The sequence below is a fragment of the Carassius gibelio genome, chromosome B19, assembly GCF_023724105.1.
Source record: "Carassius gibelio isolate Cgi1373 ecotype wild population from Czech Republic chromosome B19, carGib1.2-hapl.c, whole genome shotgun sequence".
In the NCBI taxonomy this organism is placed as follows: Eukaryota; Metazoa; Chordata; class Actinopteri; order Cypriniformes; family Cyprinidae; genus Carassius; species Carassius gibelio.
The window spans coordinates 26,401,163-26,426,334 of NC_068414.1; the positions used below are offsets into that span (position 1 = coordinate 26,401,163).

General features: G+C 36.7%; 1 protein-coding gene and 1 long non-coding RNA gene across 4 annotated transcripts in view; both read left to right on the forward strand.

Moving 5' to 3' along the window:
- Positions 1–2,100: 2,100 nt before the first annotated feature.
- LOC127979408 (cytosolic non-specific dipeptidase-like) lies at positions 2,101–8,472 on the forward strand. Of its 2 annotated transcripts, XM_052584838.1 has the most exons (12): positions 2,101–2,202; positions 2,523–2,624; positions 2,830–2,973; positions 3,418–3,580; positions 4,452–4,540; positions 5,214–5,414; positions 5,631–5,715; positions 5,961–6,121; positions 6,585–6,749; positions 6,851–6,992; positions 7,510–7,657; positions 7,834–8,472. In XM_052584838.1, the coding sequence occupies exons 2-12, from the start codon at positions 2,565–2,567 to the stop codon at positions 7,898–7,900; spliced, it is 1,425 nt and encodes a 474-aa protein (XP_052440798.1). In that variant the 5' UTR covers positions 2,101–2,202; positions 2,523–2,564; the 3' UTR covers positions 7,901–8,472. The 2 variants fall into 2 exon arrangements, with proteins under 2 accessions (XP_052440798.1, XP_052440797.1); XM_052584837.1 differs by lacking the exon at positions 2,101–2,202 and having other exon boundaries at positions 2,473–2,624.
- A 1,971-nt stretch (positions 8,473–10,443) lies between these two features.
- LOC127979764 (uncharacterized) overlaps positions 10,444–25,172 on the forward strand; it is a 39,718-nt gene continuing 24,989 nt past the window's right edge. For both annotated transcript variants that reach the window (XR_008158867.1, XR_008158866.1), the window contains exons 1-3: positions 10,444–10,547; positions 11,122–11,257; positions 11,361–11,494. This is a non-coding gene — a long non-coding RNA (uncharacterized LOC127979764). The remainder of the gene's footprint in view (positions 10,548–11,121; positions 11,258–11,360; positions 11,495–25,172) is intronic.

Here is a 25,172-nt window from a genome sequence, read left to right on the forward strand (position 1 = left end):
TGCTGTTTGTATTTCTAAATTGTAATTTACCATTACAGCGCTAACATGCAAACATAACTTGATGATACATTTACATTTTGTTCTACAATGTAAACTGCACACACTCATAGTCCAAACATTCTTATCTAGTAAACTAGGGGTTACAAGACATTTCTACTAGTCGATTTTTATAGTTAAAAAATACTCGAGTTAATGGACTACTCGTGGTTCATGCAATTTCATTTGTATTGTAAATTAAATTAATTCATAGCCTTATGCAACAATTACATATGTATATTGTCAACACTTTATAATTGACATATTAAAATTTTCATGTAAAGGCAGTATTTGTATCTGAATTTGTATCTGTAACAATCACACTTTTTTGTATTTATATATCTATTTTGCATTTGTATATAACGTCGTACAGTTACTTGATAAGACTGTTATGACAATATCTTTTTTTCTTATAGTTATCACTAAACAAGTATGTCTTGTTAAACTAAAATAATTATTCATTTCCAAAATAATATTTATCATGCATGCAGCGAGATGTCATGACTAACGTTTAGTGATCATTTGAACACTAATAAATCAATTCGGTGTGCACATTTTCATTAAGCAGAACTCTTTAAGCGAGTCTTTATATGAACTGCTCTAACCAAATGTGCGTGTGCCGTGCAAACCAGTAAAAGATAAAGATGCAAACATGTAGACAAAATAGAAAATGTATCTGTATCTAAGTTGTTTATTAGCCTACTCTTGAGAGAGAACTGGTTTGGTTTTTGAGCGACTGAGACGCGCAACGCTGCTGTTTAATTGGTGAGCTCACTTTGCTTATTCCTTTCATTAGTATCATATCATAGCCTAAGGTTTAAATAATTGCTTTTTAAATATATGCAAATAATAGAACGTGTATGCTGTATTATTATAGGTGATATTACTCTTGCCAAGCTCTGATTTCTGAGATCCATGGAGAGGCAACGGCAATGCTGTGTTTGATTTGTGCTCCTTTTACTCATAAAGTTTACATTCATTCACTTCACACTCGTGACTTTAGAGGTCTGTGTATAATTTTGCGGTGATCCCCTGGTTCAACTGTTATCTAGCAAACACCGGACTGTGCCAGCCTCAGCCGAATATTCAGGCAGAATTATTTCTCATCTGTTATTCGTTTTTGAAGCCATTATCCGAGCCATTCAGAATAAGGTATTCGGCATCAGGCACAACCCTAATTAGTAGGTCTACATTGCATGTTTTAATCTTACATGCAACAATATAAGGTCATAGAAAGTAACAGCTCCATGCAATATTGTAATCCTAAAATTCACGTCGTACTTGAAAACTCTTTGTATGCATTATGGTTAATGCATGGTTGAGTAGTCGATTGTTGACTACGCCGACTAGAGGTTGTAGTCGATCACTCGACTACTCGACTAGTCTGTGCAAGCCCTATTAAAAACATACGGTTTCAAAAATGAACAAATGAGCTTTCGGGCATGGATATGTGTAATTTGCACTATCATCATGTATCATCAATTTATTTTTAATGTTCTTAAGATGTTTAAACATGCTTGCTGAAGTTATGTCCCTTTAACTTTAAACTGAAGAGAATGACTTATGATAATGAAAATAATGCCTTGCTAACAGTCAGTATTAAATTCTTTCATGACTCTTTTCTAATTTGCGATTTCACTTTTCAGGTGAGGTCAGATAGCATATATGCATAGTGTAAATGTGGGATGATTATAAGAATAAATCTAGGGTTCCAGCAACTCTGATGTGAATGCTTAACAATAACTTGTCAAAATGCCACTACCTTGTCAGATTCTCCCAATACATAAATGCAGAATTAATTGCAGTCCATATCTGAATTTAATTAAAATAAACTGCATCAAATGTCATTTTTAATGGAAACATTTAATTGTTGAGTTGATGTCAACCAATGGCCATTTTTTCTTCATAATAAAAAAATAAAAGTGAGAAATACCTCTTGGTTTAATTTATTATTGTCTAATGCAGTGACATTCATATATTTAACGTGCTGCTTAAATGTGTACAGTAAAGCCCCTACCTCACTCGGACCTTTATTTTGAAAGCCATTACACTTGTCTGAACGCATGAGATGCTGCTTTGGTGGCGTTCTTCACACACCACTGTTATAAAGAGATACAGAGCAGTTAAATTTTAGTTAACTTCAAGAACTTAAACTGTTTTTGCTTAGTAAGTATGCAGTTGTTAGCCATAGCAAGCTATATTTCATGAATTTCGGTGAACGAATGTAAGTTAGGAGCTTTATTAGTTAGCGAAATATTTTTTATTATTATCAATTATAAAGTCAAAACGATGGTTTAGATCGATATTGTCAAAAGACAGGCAATGTTACATCGTATCCTGTAATATAGCTGTATTGCGCAACGTCTCTCAGCTCTTCTGTGTGGAATATGACTTTGGTTTGTCAGCAATTACAGAGTTGGGAGGAGTTTATTTTCCTTTCTGGAAGAAAAAAACTTTCATCACATGTCGATTTTCCTTTCTTTTAGGTCAGTTCTTCTGTCACTGAGTGATTGGATCACTGTGCAGCAATGTCTTATCTTTCAACTCTCTTCAAATACGTCGACGAGCACCAGGACGAGTATGTTGAGGTACTGAGATTTTCTTTACTAACGTTATATTGTATTATATCAAATAGCCAAAACTTGGAAAACGTGTATACTTTTAGCTAAGATAAGTTTAGATTTTTTTTTTAAAAGTTCTATATTTATTTATATATTTTCATGTGTGTTATTCAAAACATTTGATGACATGAATAAGTTTTCTAATTGAAATGTGAACACCTTGTGTCTGAAGCGCCTGGCTCAGTGGGTTGCTGTACAGAGTGTGTCTGCCTGGCCAGACAAACGAGGAGAAATCAAGAAGATGATGGAGATGGCAGCCAAAGACATTGAGAGACTGGGGGGAACTGTGGAGTTGGTTGACATCGGCATGCAGAAGGTGTTTCATTTTTCATTTTTCATTTTTCTTCAAAAATCTCTGGTCATGGAATTAGATTTTCTTTTTCTTTTGATGTCAGGCTTTGGAATTTTTAGTGATCACAGCCTTTAGCTCAAACATCAAACGCTGCTTCCTGCTTGTCATTTTTGTGGTTGACCGTGTGACTGCGTGTGTCACATGCCCTACAGGATTGCAGTTGTGTAGTTATGCTTTTAAATCTGCCAAACTAAGGATCAGGCGAAAGTGAAAGGTTATATGCCTTAATTGGTGGTTCCACCCAATATTTCATCATTTTCCAATGTTGTTCCAAATATGCTATTGTTTTTCTGAGAACTTGTGAAGAGTTGGCTCCTATGTCTTGAGATAATACAAAAATGTAAAAAGGTGATACACAGATATGATTTAAAATATTTAATGCATCGCCTTTTTCTTGATGTAATTTAGTTGCCATGTGGTGAAGAGATCCCTCTTCCTCCAATAATTTTGGGTAGACTTGGCTCAGACCCAGGCAAGAAGACTGTGTGCATTTATGGGCACTTGGATGTGCAGCCAGCCAACATTGAGGATGGCTGGGACTCACCGCCCTTCACTCTGGTGGAAAGAGATGGTATGAGTGTGCGCACACAAGTCATTGTTTTTTTAAATAAGGTGTACAGTAGCGTTCTCTTGGGGTTGAGGAGACTGATGCTAGCGTCAATTTATTAATGAAGGCTTTGAGTGTATGGAAGAAACCGGTTAATACGAAATAAGGTTTTCCAATTGATTTGCCTTTTGTGGAATACAGCAAGCAGTGTTCCCTCCAGATAATATTTAACATTTGATTTGGCTAAAATTAGTCACCACTAGCATTTTTTGAAAGGTTTTTTTTTTTTGCCCTGCAAGCGTGTGGCTATTGACACAAAAAAGGAAGAAATCTCACTGACTCAGCATGTTACATTTGTGTCCCTCCAGCCCAAAGAGATTTCAAGACAAATCCTATTGTCTCTTTTTGCTGAGACAGATCTGACGCTTGAGGATAGCCTTGTGACCTGTCAGCTGATTCCATAGGGTTTTTTTTTTTTTTTTTAAAGCTGGGACAAATGTATATTCTTCGTAAGGAAACCGAAGTATTAATTTTTGATTTGAACATCCTTAAAACTGTTAATATTTCTTGTTTTATGTAGCACATTCAGATCGGTCAAATTTAACCCCCTTAATCTATTTTCTTTTCTTTTTCTGACAAAATTTCACTACTAGGTTCAAATTTCAAGATTCTCTAAAATGGCCTTTTTTGTGTTTGTAGTAATTCACTAGTAATCTATTACATCTGCAATAAAGCTATAGTTTTTGTTAAATTAATACCAAGACCATGCATCTGTGAGGGCTTCATATGCACTTTGATATGTACTGTAAAATGCTTACTGAATTGAGATTGGTAGATAGAAATGCTTTATAATCATTACAGTTTATGACATTTTATTTGACTGTGGCTCATTTAGGTAAAATGTACGGACGTGGATCTACGGATGATAAAGGCCCTGTGTTAGCCTGGTTCAACATCATTGAGGCCTATCAGAAGATTGGACAGGTGCAAACACTGTACTTTCTTCCCAATGATACTGTCTGCTTACTTATTAAGCCTGTAACACTAGTGCAAAGTCCTCAAGTATTTCAAACAGTACAACCATATCAAGATGTTTAGCACTGCCTGCATTACTTAATCTGGTTAAAGTAACTTTACATTTAAACAATACAGAATGTAAATTAAATATTGCAGTTATATGTGCACCTAGTGTGACTGAAACTGAGGAACAACTGAGGCCAACACTGCATATCACTGTGCTGAAAATCAATTTGCATCGCATACAGTCCTCCCCTTATCAAGCGATTTACCTCAGTTTCTCAATCATTATCACCTGATTGAGCGCTCACTGCTCTTAAAGCACCCTGTTTGCAGACAGCAGAACAGTGCAAAGGTTGTGTTATGATCTTTGATCATCATTTAAAAAGTCTTTTGTCAAGCTAATTTAATTAAACGTAAGCTTAATTGTAATGTTATGCAGTGTTTTTATGATGCATGACAAATACTAATAGAACACTTATCCTTTATGACAAGTTTTAGAATAATAAAATGTTTTCACATTTATAGGAACTGATCTATATATTTATATTGACTGAAAAAAACACTATGTAAAGTCTTTTATTTGAAGCCTTTCGTTTAATGGAATTTTGCACTAAAAACGAAATGTACTTGATCACAGGAACTGCCCATCAATATAAAGTTCTGCTTTGAGGGAATGGAGGAGTCTGGATCAGAAGGATTGGACGAGCTGGTTTTCTCTCGCAAAGACACTTTCTTTAAGGATGTGGACTACGTCTGCATTTCTGACAACTACTGGCTGGGGAAGACCAAGCCCTGCATTACCTACGGCCTGAGAGGAATCTGCTACTTCTTTGTTGAGGTAGGAGCTATTTTGTGACTTTAATGTCAAAAGAAACCTGAGATTTGTAGCAGTAGTATTTCAAGTTAAACTCTTGACTTCACGTGTGAATATACTAACATTATGCATATAGTGGTTATAAAAAAAAAAAAAAAAAAGATGTTCAAATCATGTAATGTTACTTAAACTTTCTTTAATGTAAGATCTGATTAACAAGAGCCAGTCTTCTGTTTCCAGGTGGAGTGCTGTGATAAAGATCTTCACTCTGGCGTCTTTGGAGGATCCGTTCATGAGGCCATGACTGACCTCATAGTTCTGATGGGTGAGACCGATGTCTACATGTTCCTTAGGTAGAAAGAGGGTCAGTAGGTTGGTCATAAAAATGTATGACAGGGATTTCCTTGGTTGTGTTTGATTACACTGGGAAATCTCTCTTGTTGACCTTCTTAAGCTACCTCTAAGTTTAGAGCAGTTGTCAATGATTTCCTGTTGATTAGCTCAACTCGCAATGATGAACCATTTTAAAGGATTTGTGTTTATGTACCATTATTGCTTTGAAATTTTTAGGCTCTTTGGTGGATAACAAGGGGAAAATTGGAATACCAGGGATAAACGACCATGTGGCTAAACTGACTGATGAAGAGAAGAAGCTCTACGAAAAGATTGAGTTTGACATGGAAGAATACGCCAAAGATGTTGGAGCAGGCAAACTGCTGCATGACACAAAGGTAGACCCCATCTTTTCACATTATATATGTATATGTGTATGTATATCCCATATATTTCCCATTTTAATTTAGCTTCAATTAGTACTAAAATACTAAAGTACCAAAATAACTTAAGCTAAATACTAAAGCTTAAATGTTTTGAAACGCACAAAAAAATTAAATGAACTCAAATTAAAAAAAATAAAAAAATAAAAAAATAAAAATAAAATGTCATTCAAAATAACAACAAAATTAATATCAATGTTAGTAAAATAAACTGACTCAAATAGGGGTTTTAATTTATTTAATTAAATTTATTCTAAGCTATTGCAATAATGATCTTTTTTTTATTTTATTTTTTTTATAAACAAACATGTTTAAAAAATTGGCATTTTTAATAATGCTGCCGACATTTATATAAATTCATGTTTTATGCTCTGTTATATGTATATAAAGCCAGATAATATATTGGTTTATTATGCAGGAGCAAATTCTGATGCATCGTTGGAGATACCCATCCCTTTCTTTGCATGGCATAGAGGGAGCTTTCTCTGAGGCAGGAGCAAAAACTGTCATTCCCCGCAAGGTCATTGGCAAGTTCTCTATCCGCCTGGTGCCTGATATGGATCCCAAAGTGGTGGAGAAACAGGTTTTTATCTTATCTAATCTCAACGATCATCTACATACCTTACAGACATGACAGTTGTGCTACAGACGTGCTTTTGCTCACATGTGCGGCTTCTCTTATAGGTAATTACCCATGTGGAGAAGAAGTTTGCAGAATTGCAAACTCCCAACAAACTGAAAGTGTACATGGGTCATGGAGCCAAGGCCTGGGTGTCTGACTTTAACCATCCTCACTACATGGCTGGCAGAAAGGCCATGAAGACTGGTAAGACTCAACTTATGGTATGACTGTAGATATAAGAGTGTAATTCCAGTCTACATTCACATGAAATACCAGAAGTTCACATACAGAAGTGTGATGTAAAATCAATTTTAATCTATTATGGTTTCATTTTTACTTCCTATTAGGCATGATCTTTTTTTCTTTTTTTAAAAAAAAAAGCAACTATTAATTGATATACTGCATATAACGTTTGAAAACTTATCAGTTCTGAAATATCTATAATAAGGGTTTTAATACTCTTTTCTCACAGCATCGATACACTGATACCAGCTTTGCTCTCTTCTCTCTAACAGAGAGCTCGTTTACACCGCAGTGTAATGAGAAACATTCATAAACCTGTCGTCTAACGAAATACAGAATGACATATTTTACTTTTGACTGATTTTTCCTTGATGAGTCTGTCTTGTCAAAGCATCAGTGTGACCTCTTTCCTTCTCATTCCCTCTAAACACAATTCATTTGTGGTTTCATGTAATTCTGGATCTTTCCCTGATGTTAGTATTTGGCGTGGAGCCTGATCTGACCCGTGAGGGAGGAAGTATCCCGGTGACTCTAACCTTCCAAGAAGCAACCGGTCAGAATGTCATGCTGCTGCCTGTCGGTTCTTCTGACGACGGGGCTCACTCACAAAACGAGAAACTCAACAGGTAATGTTTTACGCATAGCTATGTCTTGTTATTTAGGGATGGCTGCGAAACTGCAAATGCATATGATAGCTGGTAATCATTGCTCTCATAGGACAATCTTATTTATAAGACCTTCTTATCGGATAGATGAGCTTGAAAATATTAATGGGCATGTTTTAAATTTTTTGCCTTGACAGATCCAACTATGTTCAGGGCACCAAGATGTTGGGAGCTTACTTCTATGAAGTATCTCAGCTCAGCTAACCGGAACGTCTGATTCAACGTGACTAGACTGGTGTATTTTTAATTGTCTGAAGATGTGAATGAAATGCTTGAATAAGGGTACGACCTGCCAAGGATGGCATAAATTGAGGAAATGGTGGTAAATTGTGACAGTATGGATGCCAATGCAGTATCATTTGTGTCATGTAAAAACAACAATCGCTCTTTGCTGCTAGATTTCTCAGTATAAAGTCATTTTCAGGGCACAATATGTATTTCCACCCATCTCTCTATTTCGTTTCAGTTCTCTCTATAAGGATCCATCAAGAAAGTGTTTTGAGAGGACTGGTGATGAATACAGTTTAGACCAAATAAGCATACATTGTCATTTCAGTCTTCTATATATATACCTTGCCCTGCTGTAGCACTAGTCTGTCTCCCAGTGTCTTAACATCCAATTTCAGATGGAGTTATCTCAGAGGAATTACTTTTGAGTGAACTGTCCCTTTAATATGGAATATACTGTAACAATCTGTTATCTGGTGTAATCTGTTTACATATAACAAATGCACTCCTATAATAAAATGCAGATTATCTCCTTAAAATTAAACTTATTACATTTTGATGTTTGTTTTTACTGTCATTCACTAAATGTAGACTTCATTAATTTGTATAGAATTGGTTGGAAAATGAAAACCATACTGGTCTGTGAGTATTTATACTGGTCTTTTTTTTTTTTTAAACAAACCCTCGAAAATGATTTTTCACTTTCAGCTTCTGTTCATTTTGATTGGGCTTTTAATGATTTGAGAATGTGCCAAATATATTTTGTTCTGTTCCAACAAAAGTATACATAGTCAATGTCACAAATTAGCAGATTTTTTTAGGGAGCAAGGAACAGTAAAGAATATCACACAATATTATGACAGTTTAAAATAAGTCTTTTGTAGCATTATATATTTCTCTGCTGTCACTTTTGATCAAATTAATGCAACCTTGCTGGATTAAAATAGTGTGTGTGTATAGTATATACTATTTATATATTTATATATAAATAGTAATACTGTATAAATAAATTGTATCAACAGTGACAGCAGAGACATTTATAATGCTACAAAATATTTATTGTCAATTGTAATATTCAAAATATTACTATTTTTACTGATCAAACATTTAAAAAATAGTTTTTATTTTTTTTTCCTCACATGACTTATGAGTCATTGAATTTAAAATAGCTACATCCAAGATATATATCTGGACCAATCTATAGTTAAAATCATTGAAAAATTTATTTTTATGCAGCTGGCCACCTCACTTGAGTTCTTGTTTGAGTATATAAAAACTCATACACATCTGAGAAACAAATCTAAACACTTTGGTTAGATGACGTCCTTTACTCATCCTTCTATTTACAATGCTGCGTGTTTATGTGCGTGCTGATGTCTGATGTGATGCTCACAGGTCGACTGACAGACAGCACACCGGCAGCTCTGCCCTCTATGAGCGGTAGGTCACATTTATCCCGTACCTCCTCCGTTATAGCCCCAGGAACGGTGCAGCCACAGCCAGGCGAGGTAGATGAATCCAAATGGACAAACTTGTCTGGTGGCGCTATTTTCCCATGACACCCAGTCTCTAAATGTGACCAGACAGCCTATCTCTGCCCTTAAGAATGTTTTTTACGTCTCTCCCTCTCTTCTGCTAGTGTTCGGAACAGTTTCAGTCCATCTGACATTTTTTTTTCTTTTTTGTGAACACACCATGTTGAAGTGCACATCGGTTTTGTGAGAGATCTTGGCCTGTGGCAATGGCTGTCAGTTGCAGAGCAGGAGAATTTGAATACGGAACTGTTTACCAGGCCTCGCTGTAAGGAGCAGAGTCATATTTCATCAGGTCTTGTTCAAGAATATCAGACCTCTCAGCAAACACAGGTTGTCCTGTCTGTGATCTAAATTTGGCCGTGAAAAGGAATTGCTGGTTTGATGTTTGACAAGGTTGGAATGCATTGTTGAGCTTAATAATGCAGAAAAGGATCAACAGTCGTTGCAAGCTTGTACCCTATTTGTTTGCTTGTAGAAGCATCAACCTTTTTTCGCCGCCTTTTAGTAGACAAAAGTTAGCTAACATAGTTATGTTCAAGGTATTTGTTTATATTTACCCCCAGGCACAATAAATAGTATACATTGTGGATTTCTTCAGTCAAATAGTTATTTTTTTCTGATTTTTGCCACTAGATGGCGACAAATGCTCATGTTATTTTCAGATTCAATGCATGCGGTTTTCAGTTTAACAACCAGGTTCCATACATGCTGTGCGTGCATTTAAATTTGAAGCGCTTATTATTTTAAATAAATTAACAGCTAGTGTCAAAATATCTCGTTTTAACCAAATGTAAAGTGTCAGTGAACGGATATCAAAATTATATCTAAAGGGTAGGAATATTTCAGTATCGTGTCATATTCAGATTAGTTTGTTTATAACAGTTGTGGCGAATATCACGAGACCACTTGGTTCTTAGTATAACCGTTAATGATATTTATTCGTTCAAACACTGTAGTGGTCGTAGCATTTTGTCTTATATTATGCTTAGCAGGAAAAACCCTTGGCTTTGGGGTTGTTCCAAACTTCTGAGTGATGATTTCTGCTGACATAACGATAAATCCTTCAAATCCGCTCAAACATTTTTGAGGTAAATCATTCATATTTTATGTGCCATTTAAACACGACAAATGCTGTATGAATATATGTGTTTATAGTCTATTTAGAGTTGAGCCGTAAATGCCTTTTCAACTATAATTCAGTTTCTGAATTTGAATGTAGCTAACAGGATTCCAATTCGAATTTGAATGTAAGGAAATCATATGAAAATTAAGTGAAATTTAAGGCAATGGCGCCAAGACAGACTTAGAATTTTTGCTCGGTATAAACATTTAAAAAACATTGAGGACAGACAGACAACTATAGAAGTAATTCAAATTAAGTTAATTCTAATAAATCATTGTAGTTGTATAGTTAATAAGAATGCCTAAACACTTCATTTCCCAGAATGCATTACTACAGTATACTGAATTTCTTTAAATTACAATTCATAAATTTCCTATTCCTGACATTAGGATTTACATATTATTTTAGTAACTTCCTGTCAGTTTTTTTTACAACCCTGGTAGTAGCAATCATGTAGCATTTGTACATTTACCAAAGTATTGTTTATAATGCAAACCAATTTCATTGTATTTTCCCATGTTAAACCTCAAACATTGTAGACCCATGCTCCACCGTTTTTGTCTATCGAACATGAGATGTGCGGAAAAAGAAGAGACAGTAAATCAGGATCGGTCTCACCTGCAGCCAGCCTCCATAAAACTGAAGGAGGGAGTTGAGCTCCACTAGTTTTATGAGGTCTGGCTCATTACCAGATTACATTAGCTTGTCTCTCTTACACATTAATAAAAAAATCGTAATCTTTAAAAGTTTTCAGCAGTGTTTGCCCTTTTCCTTTCAGTGAAGTCAAACATTTCCAGCCTATAAAGCCCCGTCTTGCTGCTGGAAAGAAGCCAGGGCATGTGTCGGTGTTTACTTCACATGCACCGGGTCGCATGCTCCTTTCACGCTGATGTCAGATTGGCACGACACATGGTAAGCACTTAAGGAAGTCGCCTCACTTTTGAGCTCCTTCTTTTCACTGTATCAAATTTATATGGACATACCGTCCGGCATCTCTCCTTGATGTCTCTCTCTCATGTGTTGTCAGTTGCAGCATGCCTCGTAGCACGACTCATTTCAGATATTATTCAGTTCTCTAAAGCCGTTGATCAGCATACTAAATGATGATTTCTGAACAGTCTAACACTCTCCTAACACTCTAATACAATTAGGCCAAGACAGCTCGCCTGGTTATGTTTAATGGGGATGACATCAGAGGAGATAGCAGAGAATGAATAAGTCATTCTTGGTCTCATTTCAAATGTGAAAGATTCATACCAGTAATTTAGATGACAGTATTAATTTAACATGACACTGCATTAATGGTCGATTTTAGATTCACAGAACTCGTTTAAGTGGAATGGACTTCCTTAATTTGATGAGATGTGATGGCAGCGCGATGCCACATCTCTCTCCATCTCTCTCTCCCTGCGGCATGGCAAGCACACACACACACACACACAGATATAAACCAAGTTTTAGCTGGTGTCCTCAACACGCGTGGTATCTGGGTGAGCGTGTGTGTCTGCATGTGTTTTGGAACGAGCACACTTTTTTTTTTATTGATGGTTGCTGGCTTTTGAGTGAATATTTCTATTCGGAGGATAAGGCACTCAAATTTGATGTATTTAGATGGCATCTGTAACTAAAACACACATCTACATCACTATAATTTGAAAAGATCGTACTGCATCCGAATTTTAAATTTGGCTAATATATAAATAAATGCTAATATACACAATCCTTCAGAAATCATTTTAATATGCTGATTTGGTTCTCAAGAAACATGTCTTATTATTATTATCATCAATGTTGAAGACTGTTGTCTTGCTTAGTGTTTATGTGGAATAGATTTTTGTAGGATTGTTTGATGAATATAAAGTTCAAAAGAACACTGTTTATTTGAAATATATTTTTTGCCGTTATCGTCACTTTTGATCAATTTAATACATCTTTGTTAAATAAAAGTGTTTCTTTTTTTAATTCATTGTGACCCCAAACCTTTGATCTAGTGTGTGTGTGTGTGTTTGCATGCATGTATAATCAAATTATTCAAAAATCAAATTATTTAAAATGCATTAAGATCCATTCTGATCTTTGCATGAGATATATCAGCCTAGCATGAACGTAACATTATTTCTTAACATTATTTCGTATACATTATGTTATTCTACAAAATAATAAATGTATTTAAATCACTTAGTATGTATTTAATGGGGTCCAAATATATAAGAGCATCAATGAAAATGCTTGTACTGTGAATAACTAAATAAATAAATAAATTATTATTATTTTTTTTTTTAAATGGAAATTTCCCATGTTATTCAGCCTGATTTGTGATCCCATATACTTATTTGGGCAGAACTTCATTTAAACGGTTTCAAAATGCTAAAACCTATTTCCAATTTTCAATGTGGTCTCAGACTTTCGGTTGTCACGGTCTCTATGTACACAGACAGTTGCTTTCCCAAAATCCCACAGCACCCTACTTTTCTGCAACATTCCTTGTCTTATTTTAACTCGCTCCTTTGTACGTGACTGATGATTTTCTGGGACCGTCGTCTCCTGGTTGGTTGCGGAAGCCACAGGTTGATGAAAAAGTTAGGCGTGTTATTGTCTGAGCTGCTGAGTCCCCAATGTGGCCGTGTGTCTCAAAGGCTTCTTAATGACTGGACTCTCCTGCACTCTGCCTCTCTGATGGATGGCAGGCAGGGACGGCCTCTCTTTCATCCCGACAGCCTGACTCGTCTGATTTATTAATGACAATAATTAGGAGTAAACCTCTCTGCAACCAAACCCAGAGTGATTAGCACAGTAACGATGGCGGGGAGGGGTTGTGGATATGGCGATCTGATTAATGTCGGCCATTTTGACCTTTCTGAGCTGGGCTTCTCTGCAGTCTGGGGAGAGATGAGGAGAGAGAGGGCGGCTATCTGTGGTGTCCACTCACAATTAGGTGCTGAATGAATTAGAATGCAAAATGTACCACTCGGGTCATTAGCTGTGCTGTTCACGACATGCTTATTCTATTGGAACGAATCCATTGGTGAGCTTCTATGTTATTTATATATGACAAAATGGCACTGGTCACTTTATTCAAGACTTTTTTTTAGATTCTCGTTCCAGCGGTGTGGTTTATAATTAGATTCAATCTTGCTTTTCTCAGAACGATCGGAATAAATCTCATCTCACCTGCATCTTGCTTTCAGAATCAGTCTAAAGTGTGAAAACACCATTGAATTCAACTCCTCGATTACCCTTTAGTCACGTAGCAGTAGCAGACCCTTCTATTTACCTGTTTGAAAACACAAATCATCTCTGGAGATAGACGCGGACGCGTTGATAACACGCAGACTCTGTGTGACATTTGATTAACGAATGTAAATGAAGGTCAAGAGTCATTTTGTGTGGCCATCTTCCCTTTGCCGGGCTCTGACAATGAAATCTGTGCAGACACCGGCTCCAGTAATGGCCACATTTAAACCGCAGTCGTTTAAGAGCTTGTACCCGGTACAGATGCATGTAATGGAGTTGGTCGGAAAGGTCAGAGTCTTTATCTGGGTCAGATTGGAGTCAGTGAAGTCGGAAGCCAGTGAATGGGAGACGGGGGAGATCAAAGTAAAAGCCATGTCAAGTAGTGCTGGTGAGCGATCGCGGAGCTGCACTTCGACGTCCCACTTCGGGATCGGTTTCAGCTTTCGGTTCACTGCGGTTAAGAGATGGGCGACTGATTCGGGATCAGTGATTTGTCAAAGCACGAATGATTGTATGTGTATGTTTAACGTTTTCTGTGACTGGAAGAATTACTTACTTACTTCTTCTGTAAAACACAAAATAATTTTGAAGAAAAGTATCTTTTTGTTCACTCAGTGAAAGTCAGTGGGATCCACTGCCAGTCCAACTGAATGGAAAAAAACTGAATTTTTCAAAAAATGCTTTTTGTATTGTGCATAAACGATAAAGTCCTTAAAGACCTTTAATTTACACTAATAATGTATAATTGTCTTTGCATTATTTAAGAATTTCTTAAACCAAGAGGTATTTAGTGTAATGTGATTTATTTTTTATTTTTTTTTGGAATACCTGTGTGAACTTTTAGTTTAAAAGTCATTGCCAAAAAATTCAATTTGAAAACGATATTGCAATTTTTTTTTTTTTTTTTTTTTTTTTACTAAATACAGTGAATAAATACATTTAGGTGTCTAGATACGTGATGTCCCTGCTCAGTGCTGTTGGCAAGCGGCGGAAACACTTTACCTCAGTAGTTTTGCTCTGTTCCAACTGGAAACGAAGTTGAAATCAAGGCTGATCGTCTTGTCAATGAGTTCGCCACGTTTGAAAAACACTCTCTCCATGTAGGTCATGTGATGAAACTTCTCGTCCCTCTCAGCTCTCCAACTGCCCAAGTCTAATTTGTCCTCATTAAAAGTCCCCCTGCCTCGTGTTATTATTTTCCTGCCCCATCTCCTAAAACACAGGGAACTGATTGAACGTGGGGTAAAGTCGGTCATCATGACATGACCTGCAGAAACAGCAGAAAGAGTGCGACGGCTGACCCCGGCAAACTGCCTGCTTGCACATATTGCACAATCCTTCATATTTAATGGGGAAACACGAGCCTGTGATTTTGTCTGCATTCTCTCTAGTGTCTGCTGCTCGGGGTGGAGTGAAGCCACTTAATGAGAATCCCCTGTTCTCCTCCATCATTTTTAAACAGGCAGTGCACTCAGCAGCCTTGCCTTCCCTTTGAGGACCCCCCCCACCTGCCCCCACTTCCCCAACATGCTGTGCTCGTTTTTGTAAGCGCTAAATTATGTATCAGCTCCTTAAATGCTGTGAAACATTGGTTTAATATGGAGTAAACTTGTTTTCCATAATTCCACACTCAAATTAGGCCAGGATACTTAACTTTGTCGGAAGCCGTCGATTTGCTTATTTTGTCTTTTAGAGACATTTACATCAGACAGCAACACAGGGAAGTGCAATTATTGCAATTTTTTTTTTTTTTACGTTATCCTTTATCATTTATATGGTAATAAAGTCTTACGGAGTTCATAAGAGGATGGATGGGGAAACAGAGTCTGTTGCTTGATCTTCCACTTGGCGTTTCCTCATTTAGATTAAACTCCGACATCAGTAACGCTTTACCCCCAACAATAATGTCCCTCCGTTGGCGCGTGAGGCCTGTCCCTGACAGCAAACCGACATCTTGACTCGCCTCATCCCGTCGCAACCAGCTCTTAACACAACTGCTATTGTTAAACGTCCTCCGCAGCCGTAATATCTTCTAATCCTCAAATAGAGTGGAGTTAAAACTACAAGCTCCAAACTATTTTTACTTGCCTCACTAGTTGTGGCAGATGAGAAGGGATCTCTGTGTAGATGATTATATTGTCATCCCCTGATCTTTACTGCTGGAGTAATTGTAAATCATTGCTTCATGGCACGTCAGAGGTTGTCGGTAGCAGGCAATTAAATGGCACAATATAATAGAGCAAATTATTGCCTGTCAGATTTTGAACAACACAGTTGGTATTTGAATTACACTTAATCATTACATGCATTAGAAAGCTCATTGGAATCCTGCTTAGGACTGAACATGAGCCATTGCATTATTTAAACCTCTAATTGTGAAAGCCATTTATTTGTGGTTACTGTACAACAAAAAGAGTCCTCACCAAGCGGGGCCAGCTTTAAAAGCTCGATATATCCAAATCAATGTCTTCAGACGCATAAACCCAATTGGCCAAAATGGGCAATTTCGCCGGGGTGGAGAAACATTTAGCCATGCAAAGTGTTTTGTAATTTCAGACTGCGAGGATGCATATTAAATATTTACTTTTAGCCAGGCCCAAGCCAGGTCCCCTTTTTGCATAATTCATTAGGCAAAACAGATGAGGTTATAATTTGTCTAGACGCCACGTATCTGTTTCTCAGGGCTTTCACGGCCCTCCCTGCTCGCACCCCGGAACTCACGACCAAATTCTTCAATGTTTGAAGCGGTCGATGACAAAGCGGCAAAATTGTGTAACGCAAATCGTTAAATTTACACCGAAGTTCGTAGTGGCTTTTAATAAGGAAATACTTGATCTGAGCGCAGATAATCCGTATAAAGGTTTCCTGGTACCGCTAATTATTGGTAGCATATTATACATATTCCTTCACAACATAGGTGGAAGTTGCTTCACACAATATGCCACAAGGGCCAGAACAGACACCGGGTATTAACAAGACTTAAGTACTGTTGTCATGGCCGTGCCGCCAGCTCATAGATTCTAATTATTGGTTAGCACTATACTCTGATGCTTATGGGTTGAATAACAATATTAAGAAGCGGCGTGATGTTAAACAGGATATCAGTTTTACAGGTCTGTGTAAATATGCCACTGCTTTTGTTTTGCATGGAAAATCAATGAAAGTTTGTTTGTCGCAGGGGTCCTTGATCGCTCCGGTGTGGCGTATTGAGATCTTTTTCGGAGCCCTTCCTGTTGTTGTCAAGCCATCTCGGCCCTGTCTGTCATATCATATCAGCTCGCCACTCCCACCCCGTTTAAAGTACCGCTTTGGCTCATGTTACTCCAGAAGTCAGTTCCTCCAGAAACATCTGTTTCTTTTCAGAGGGAGGAGAGACAAATAGGCCCATTGTCACCCCTGTATCTGTACTCATATCGAGTCCTTTGGCTTTTCGGACAGGTTGGAATTATCGAGGGAGGGTGAAAGGCAAATAGCCCTATAGCTCAATCACCATTGTTTGGAATCAGTCAGTGGTAATATTAGTGTTGCCCAGAACACAATTACTCAATAGCGGCGTCTTTAACGTCGTCTTGAATTTATCCTCTTGACAGATCTGGAGACTGATAATTTAATGCAAGTTATGATTAAAATCTCCTTACTGTCAAGCCCTTTGGAACAAATAACAAATACCTCTGTTTGGAAAAATGACAGTTTTAAAAATAAATGAAATTACACGTTAGAGCCGGTGCGGGGAGGGGCACACGGGAATTTATTGAGCTGCGAGACGTTGTGCGGGAGATTTAGGATTCGTGCTCAGGAGGGGGGCGGGAGAAGTTAATGACTGATTAACAACAGCAATTAAAAGATGAGGAAAAGGTATATAATTAAAATGGAAGTTCTTGCTTGTCAAGTGCACGCGTGTCATCCATTGTGCGGCTTGTTGAAAAGCCGGAGGAAAAGGAAACCGGTACTTAATTCCAGGCTTTGGCATCGAGGAAGGGCGTTGATCGCGTGCCCGCGGACGCTTCTCTGAAGGCTGTAACTCAGCTGAAAGTGAGGCCGTGTCATTAGAAGTTCAAAGCCGTGCATCTTGTGTTGACAGTCATCGGCAGCGAATATTTGGCAGTCAGGAGTAATTTCACTTAATTAATGGGATGCATATTTGATGGGGGGAATGAAATATTCAAGCTCAGCAAAGTGGAAAAAAGGAAAGATTTAGTGCGGAGTAAAAAGGTGGAGGGATGTAATTTGTGCATTCACTTCAGAGCCTAACGGGGAATAGAGATAGAAAGATGCAAGGAGGTGAGGAGGAAATATGTGAGGGAATTCACAAGATAAACAGCGCAAAAGATAAAACGCAGAGGAAATGGGTACGGCAGAGAAGAATGGAAAAAGAAAAATGGGAAGAGTGCGTGTTGCTGCGAATATGAAGTCGGAAAGATGCCGATTTTTTTGAACTCTTCCCTTCATCTGGTTACAGAAGTAAACAAGCATGCAAGACTTTGATTTGATTGCAAACAGTAAGAACATGGCATGTTAGCAGCTCAAGCTGACACATCCCCCCTTTTTTGTAGCATGCACAGGCAACTGACTTCTTATACATGATGATCTCCCATAAACAGAAGACATCACCACAATACAATACACGGACTACATTAAAAAAAAAAAAAAAAAAAAAAAAAAAAAATATATATATATATATATATTATCAATAGACAGCATGTGTTCAATGCAAATGCATACATACTTTCAGCTTTCTGCATTTATTTCGATGGACTTGAGTCTGTTAAACACACACACACACACACACACACACACACACACACAAGGAATATGAAGACAAAAATACAACGCTTTCTGCCTCTTGTATCATATATGTGCTTTTGAGTGCTATTTTTGTCCCCAGACATATTCCTCATTATTGTATAATTTTTAACTAAATACTATTTAATTAAATGATTAAATGTATAATTATTACTATTAAGTAGTGATATATACATTATTATTTTCTTCTTATTATTATTCATAATAATAATGATAATCTATTCAATGCTTTAATAAATTTGTTTGCATTTTTACGTTTTAATTTCAAATCAAATTAAATATATATTTTTTATTCTAAATCAGTTTATTAATACATTTTGATTTGATTTTATTGTACTACATATTGATTATTCTTCATTATGCTACCTAGTACTAAAAGGATATACTAAAGGCTCTTATTTATCGTCATTGTTTTTAAAGAAACGTTTAATTGCCACAGTCCTCTGTGTGTTCGGTTTCAAATGCTGCCCGCCACATTTCGAGGAACAGCGAAGAAGGGAAATGGAGAGCTCCCTACTAATGACTTGAGGGCTTTCTGCTTATTGTGTGTTCAAAAGCCAATGAGCTAATGTGTAGCACCCAGCCAGCAGAGTTCCACTGCTCTCTCAACCCATGAGACTCCGCGGGCTGGGATAATTGGCCAAGGCTTGTCTTTCCTTTTTTTAATTGAGACTCGTTATTTACATGAATTTAAGTTCTTTGCTCGAAACATTAAGGCGAAGAACATCTTTCAAGAATGCAGCTAATTGAAGTTTTCCCCCCTTCTTTCTGTATGTCAGGGCAGAACAAGAAACTGAAATAAATGATAAGGCAAGGAGATGAAATTGTCCCTTTTAAAATTTGCAATTATTTCCCAATTAAGGCCGGCTTGGATAGAGATGTTGGTGCTGTTGGCTTGTTTGGGGGCTTTTGGACAGTAGATGGCGTTAGCTTTCTTTTCCATGCAAAAGGAAGAGCTGGTCTTTGAATGGGTTTTACAGTGCATGGCGTCATCGGCAAAGTACACTAATTTGATTTGAATGTCAGAGCAAGAATTTCACCCGGACGGTTCAACAATAATTAAAAAAGGATGTTTGACCGGCTTCATTTATTTTTTTTCCTCACTGAGCATATTAACTCAAGTGTTGATGATGCACAGCTTGGGAGAAATCATTTATGCACACTGTGGGGTGTTTTGCGTCGGATCCTTTGGGCCACGGGGAGGCTAGGCAATGGTGAGGTCCCAGGGGTGCCCCATGGCACTATGTCCAGGGACCTTGTATGTTGAAGTGAGAGGGAAAAAAGAAAGACAGAGGAGAATGGGGTGTCGGGAGGGCAATTACGGCAAGGACAAAGCACATGTAATAGGAACTCCCCTTATAGAGCACCTTAATTAAAAGAAGACTTACACTGCGAGAGCAGCACCGCTGCAATTAACAAGCACTGATGATAATGAGGGTGTAAGATCTGTGAGGTGTGGCTGCGTGTGATGTGTGAAGTTTGAATCTTTGCCGCTTTTAGCCAGGTGTCCTTTAACTTGGCAAATACTGGCCAAGTGATTTTGAAATGGACTGACATTTGCTCGCTATCTGGCATCGGAACATCTGTTTTTCTGCAGTACGCTTGTGTTTGTATTTGTGTGTTTTTTTTTTAAAGCTGTATGAAACACAAGTCACACATTGCTGTTTATTACAGATGTTTTTGAATTATGTTTTTGCAAAGATTGTGAAACTGAAACTTGCAATAATTAAAACAGCTTTTTTTTTTTTTTTTTTACAATCACGTATTAATCTTTTAAATAATATAACTTATTTTTACATTTTTATTCTTTCTAAATAATTTGAGCTTGTAAAATATTTGTCTCTTTTTATTATCAGGATTTTAAAACCAGGTCAAAAATTTCTACATTTTAAAAAACAATTCTATATCTGTTCTTCATAGGCAAAGACCTGCTGTTTTACCCAGGGAATGCATTTGATAGCATCCCACACACACACACACACACACGGGCCAGATCTGATAAGGAACACACAAGGGCCTATTCAAATCATTATGTGTTAGGGAAGAATAGAAGCAAGTAAACATTATGTCTGATAACTCTACAGATGGCAGGGGCAGGAGAAAAAAACTACTCTGGAAAGCAGACTTAAAATGGCAGTATTATTTAAAATAAGTAATAAATCTATTAGACTATTGTGGTTCATCATTTAAAAAATAAATAATTCTGTGACAAAAAAAAAAAAAAACATTTTAAGACATTTTAACACATCAAGAATTCATTTCTTATAAATTGTACTATGATAATCTTTGAACAATAAATTTTACTGTATATATATATTTCTAATTTTCATTATATTATATTTATAATATAGCATTATATCAGTTAGTATTTGCCTATTATTGCTAATATTTTGTGACACATTTTTAAGAAACGCATAATTATTTCACAATATTCCAGTCATTTCTGTTTAATCTGATTCTTGCCTTTTTATTAGGCAAAATATTCAAAAATATTCCGTTTTGATTGGGCTTTGAGTTTTAATGAAATGTAAAATCGGTGGCTACAGTGACATTATAAGGACTATGACTGATTTTTGCCCCACCCACTGTGCGGATCTATTAAAATGAATTAGTGTAATGAGCGAACACCTAGCCAATGAATGGCATCTTGTGTAGATAACATTAATTATGCATACGTTTCAGAAATTAGCATACATCTAATTGCATTTTATTACATTTATCAGATACATTAAGTTGCCAAATATGGTTTCATATTATAAGGGATGTTTGCATGCGGAATGTAAAACATATTTTGACAAAGTGATTGAAAACTTTGGAATATTACATGAAAACCAGATCCATTTTATTCCTATGTTTCATAATAAAATGTGCGCAAAGTAAAAGAATAAAATGAATTAGCTTGGTTAGTGATGAAACGAGGAAGTGAGCTCTTCACAGAGTCTATTCAGTATGGCACATTTCTCTGCCGCTTGATGTAGCCAACTGGCCGAACGCTAGTCAATGCCATCTCCCGCGTGTGTGTGTGTGTGTGTGTGTGTGTTTGAACGCATCCTCCCGTTGGGAACCTATAAACAGTGACACCCTGTATAAAGGGATGTGGCAGAGAAAGTTTCCCCATTGGAGAGGAGATTGCCAGGTTCTGCCTCTCTCTCAAACCGTGATTGAATTTGTCGTGAAGGAGTGTCACACTTAATCACATGTTTATGTCCAAAGGTTAGCAGGCTCTCTTTCTCCGTTCCTCTCTCCATCTTTCTCTGCTTGCTTTCATCTATAAGCTTTATTGCCATAAATTATTTCAGTTTTTGACCTTAATTTTTCGTGGTTTGGAGCATGTGGCCGCAAAGCAATTACAGCAATCTTCCCTTTTCTATCTGCTGTCTTCCCTCTCAATGGAGTTGAGGCGGGCGACGGAAACGGCAGTTTTTGAGGGATTCATATTTCTGATAACTTCTCCCTGTTTGCTTCGGTTCTCCCTTCTTGTTCATCCGCCAGCCGAAGTGATGATGCTTTGAGGACATAATTAAACATATCGTTCAAAACATATACTCTGTGCATCCTTGAATTATCACCGTCATTAAAATCGTACAAATATGGAAATATGATTGCCAGGGGCGGATAAATCAATGATCAGCCAGGCTTCCAAATCCAATAAATATGCGGAGTTAAATACTTAAATATGCAAATTGCATGCACATGATTTGCATATGGTAGTATTTAAGGGGAATGTCTGGGGCTGTAAAAAATGGTGGAGGTATAGTGAACGAGAACTGGGGAGAGGGGAAGGGAGAAAGATTGCGAGGACACAAGCCATTCATTTTTTTTGCTTAAAAAAAAAAAAATCCAAAATCATACTTGGTCAGCCCGATGTGATATTTTTAAGATTCTGAAGAATGTTATCAGCATCAATATGCTTTTGAAGAGATGAGCTTGTGCTTGAGGATGTCTGAAAAATGCCTTGGAGAAACGTGAATAATTAAGGCATAATTATTCCTCCTCATTCATCGCTTAATCCAGAGACAGATTTAGGGGAAGGAATTTATAATTGTTCCTTTTTTTTTTCGTCGGGTGTCCTGTGTTGTCACATTATTATAAAGCAAGGTCACATTGAAGCGCCTGACCTCACAATGTTTCATAAAACAATCCCTTATTGAATTTTTTTTAAAAATAATAATAATAAAAACAACAAAAAAAGAAAAAGCAGCGATTTAGAGATGATCTGAAACAATCTCTGTAATTAAATCTTTAATTTTCATATTTATTGTAGGAGAATAGAGTGAAGTTGCAAGGTACACAACAGCAGAGGGTGCAGTTTTTATCTGGATTCTGTCACAAATCCGGACTCGAGGGGACGGCCGACTGTGATTCTGCAGGGACAGTTTCCTAAATGCAATTTTTCAGTTTTATACATTTTACATTTCTCAATGTCATCACACCACATAAAACATATTTAATTTAGCTCAATAATAAATCCTCTCGCGAGCGAATGCTCATTGATTGATGCTTGATATGAGAATTTACATTAGTTAATTTGATTTTCATTTTCCGAACGCAGACTTGGCTCAAAGCATAAATAATATGTGTGATTTAACAAGCAGGGAAATGTATTAAAATCTCTCGAGAGATGAGTTTGGAAATTCATCCGACAGTCCCAGACAAGTGATTTGGCCAGCGGTGACGCGCTTGAAGCCAGCACGCGAGAGACGTCCAAATGTAAAAGGCCCACCCAAACAAAATGTAACTCCTAAATGGCGAGGAGTCAGGGAGCAGGAATCAATGGCAGCGGTGGTGTGGATATGTTCAGGGGCGAGTTGACATGGTCTGGTTAAACAGAGACGAGATCCTCATCAGGAAAATCAATGTTGTTGTAGGATGTGACACACGGTCTTGGAGTGAGCGAGTCACATTACTCTACCTTGCCCCGAGTGTGTGTGTGTGTGGCGCCCGCAGTATTGACCAAGCCGAGAAGAGAATGACACTATCAATGTGCATACTGATGACAACTGGAGACCAGCGAAGCTTGTTCAAGTACTTCTCTGTTTATCACTGGAGCTGTAATTATCCCCATTATCAGTGCGTTGTGCCTCAGTCTTATTTTGACTATTTGTTTTTCTCACCATATCAGAAGCAAACTTTATGAATTCAAAAATCTGTCCAGGCACAACTAAATATCACCATCCTCCCTTATCATCTATGTTTGCAAAAGAGCATGCTTGGTTATTGTTTTCATAAAACTATAAATGAGGTGTGTGTATATGTAGGCAGCATTTATTTGATCAAATACACATTAAAAACAGTAATACTGTTAAATATTATTACAATTAAGAAAAATTGTTTCCTATTTTAATATCAATAATAATAATAATTAAATTTACTTCTGTGGTGGCAAAGCCGAATTTCCAGCAGCCATTAGTCCAGTTTTAGTGTCACATGATCCTTTAGAAATCATTCTAATGTACTGTTTTACTGCTCAAGATACATTTGAATACTATCACTGTTGAAAACAGTGCTGCTTAATATTTTTGTGGTACATATTTTTTTTCCAGATTTATATATACATACATATACATACATATATATACATATACATATATACACACACACACACACATATATATATATAACTCACATTTTTGAAAATAGACTTGAAAGTGCATGATCCAAACCTAAATTTTTATAATTCATGACTGAAAACATTTTGTTACATGATTTTGATGTACCATTTTCATGGTAATGCAATGTATGAATTTAAAGTGGGTTTCAAAGGATGATTTTTTAGATTTTATGTTTTCAAGTGATATATCATTTCTGATGATTTCTAAAATGTAATAGAGAAAAAGGCAACAGAGGCTTTTTTTTTTGGCAAAGGTCAGAACTCATGTTATGATGTAGATTTTTGGGGTGGACTCTAGCCGTAAATTAATCTATTACTTTTCCTACATATTTTTTTTTACAAAAAAGATTGGTAAAATATCTATTTAGGAGTCTTAGACCTTTCCAACTATATATAGTTTGTCTTGATTAGATCAGGATTTAATTGTAATATAGTGAAGTAAACTTAGGCGTCCCACTGAGGGGCTGGGTGACAGTTAAAAGGTTTAATATTAGTACACACACACACACATACACACGCACACACACACACACACACACACATATAATGTTTTCCTTTAATGGTGTGGTTGAGGTTTATAGTGGTGTCTTCGCAGGCTGCATGCAAGATGACATACGATATAACATGTCCAGGTTACACTTTAGAGTAAGGTTTTATTAGTTAATGTTAGTTAACTACTTTCATTAACATGAACTAAGCAAGAACAATCCTTCTACAGCATTTATAAGTCTTAGTTCATGTTAATTTCAACATTTACTAATGCATTATTTAAATCAAAAGTTGTGCTTGTTAACATTAGTTAATGCACTGTGAATTACCATGAACTAACAATGAATAACTGTATTTTCATTAACTAACATAAACGAAGATGAAGAAATACAGTAATAAATGTATTATTCATTAACTAACATTAACTAATGGAACCTTATTCTAAAGTGTTAC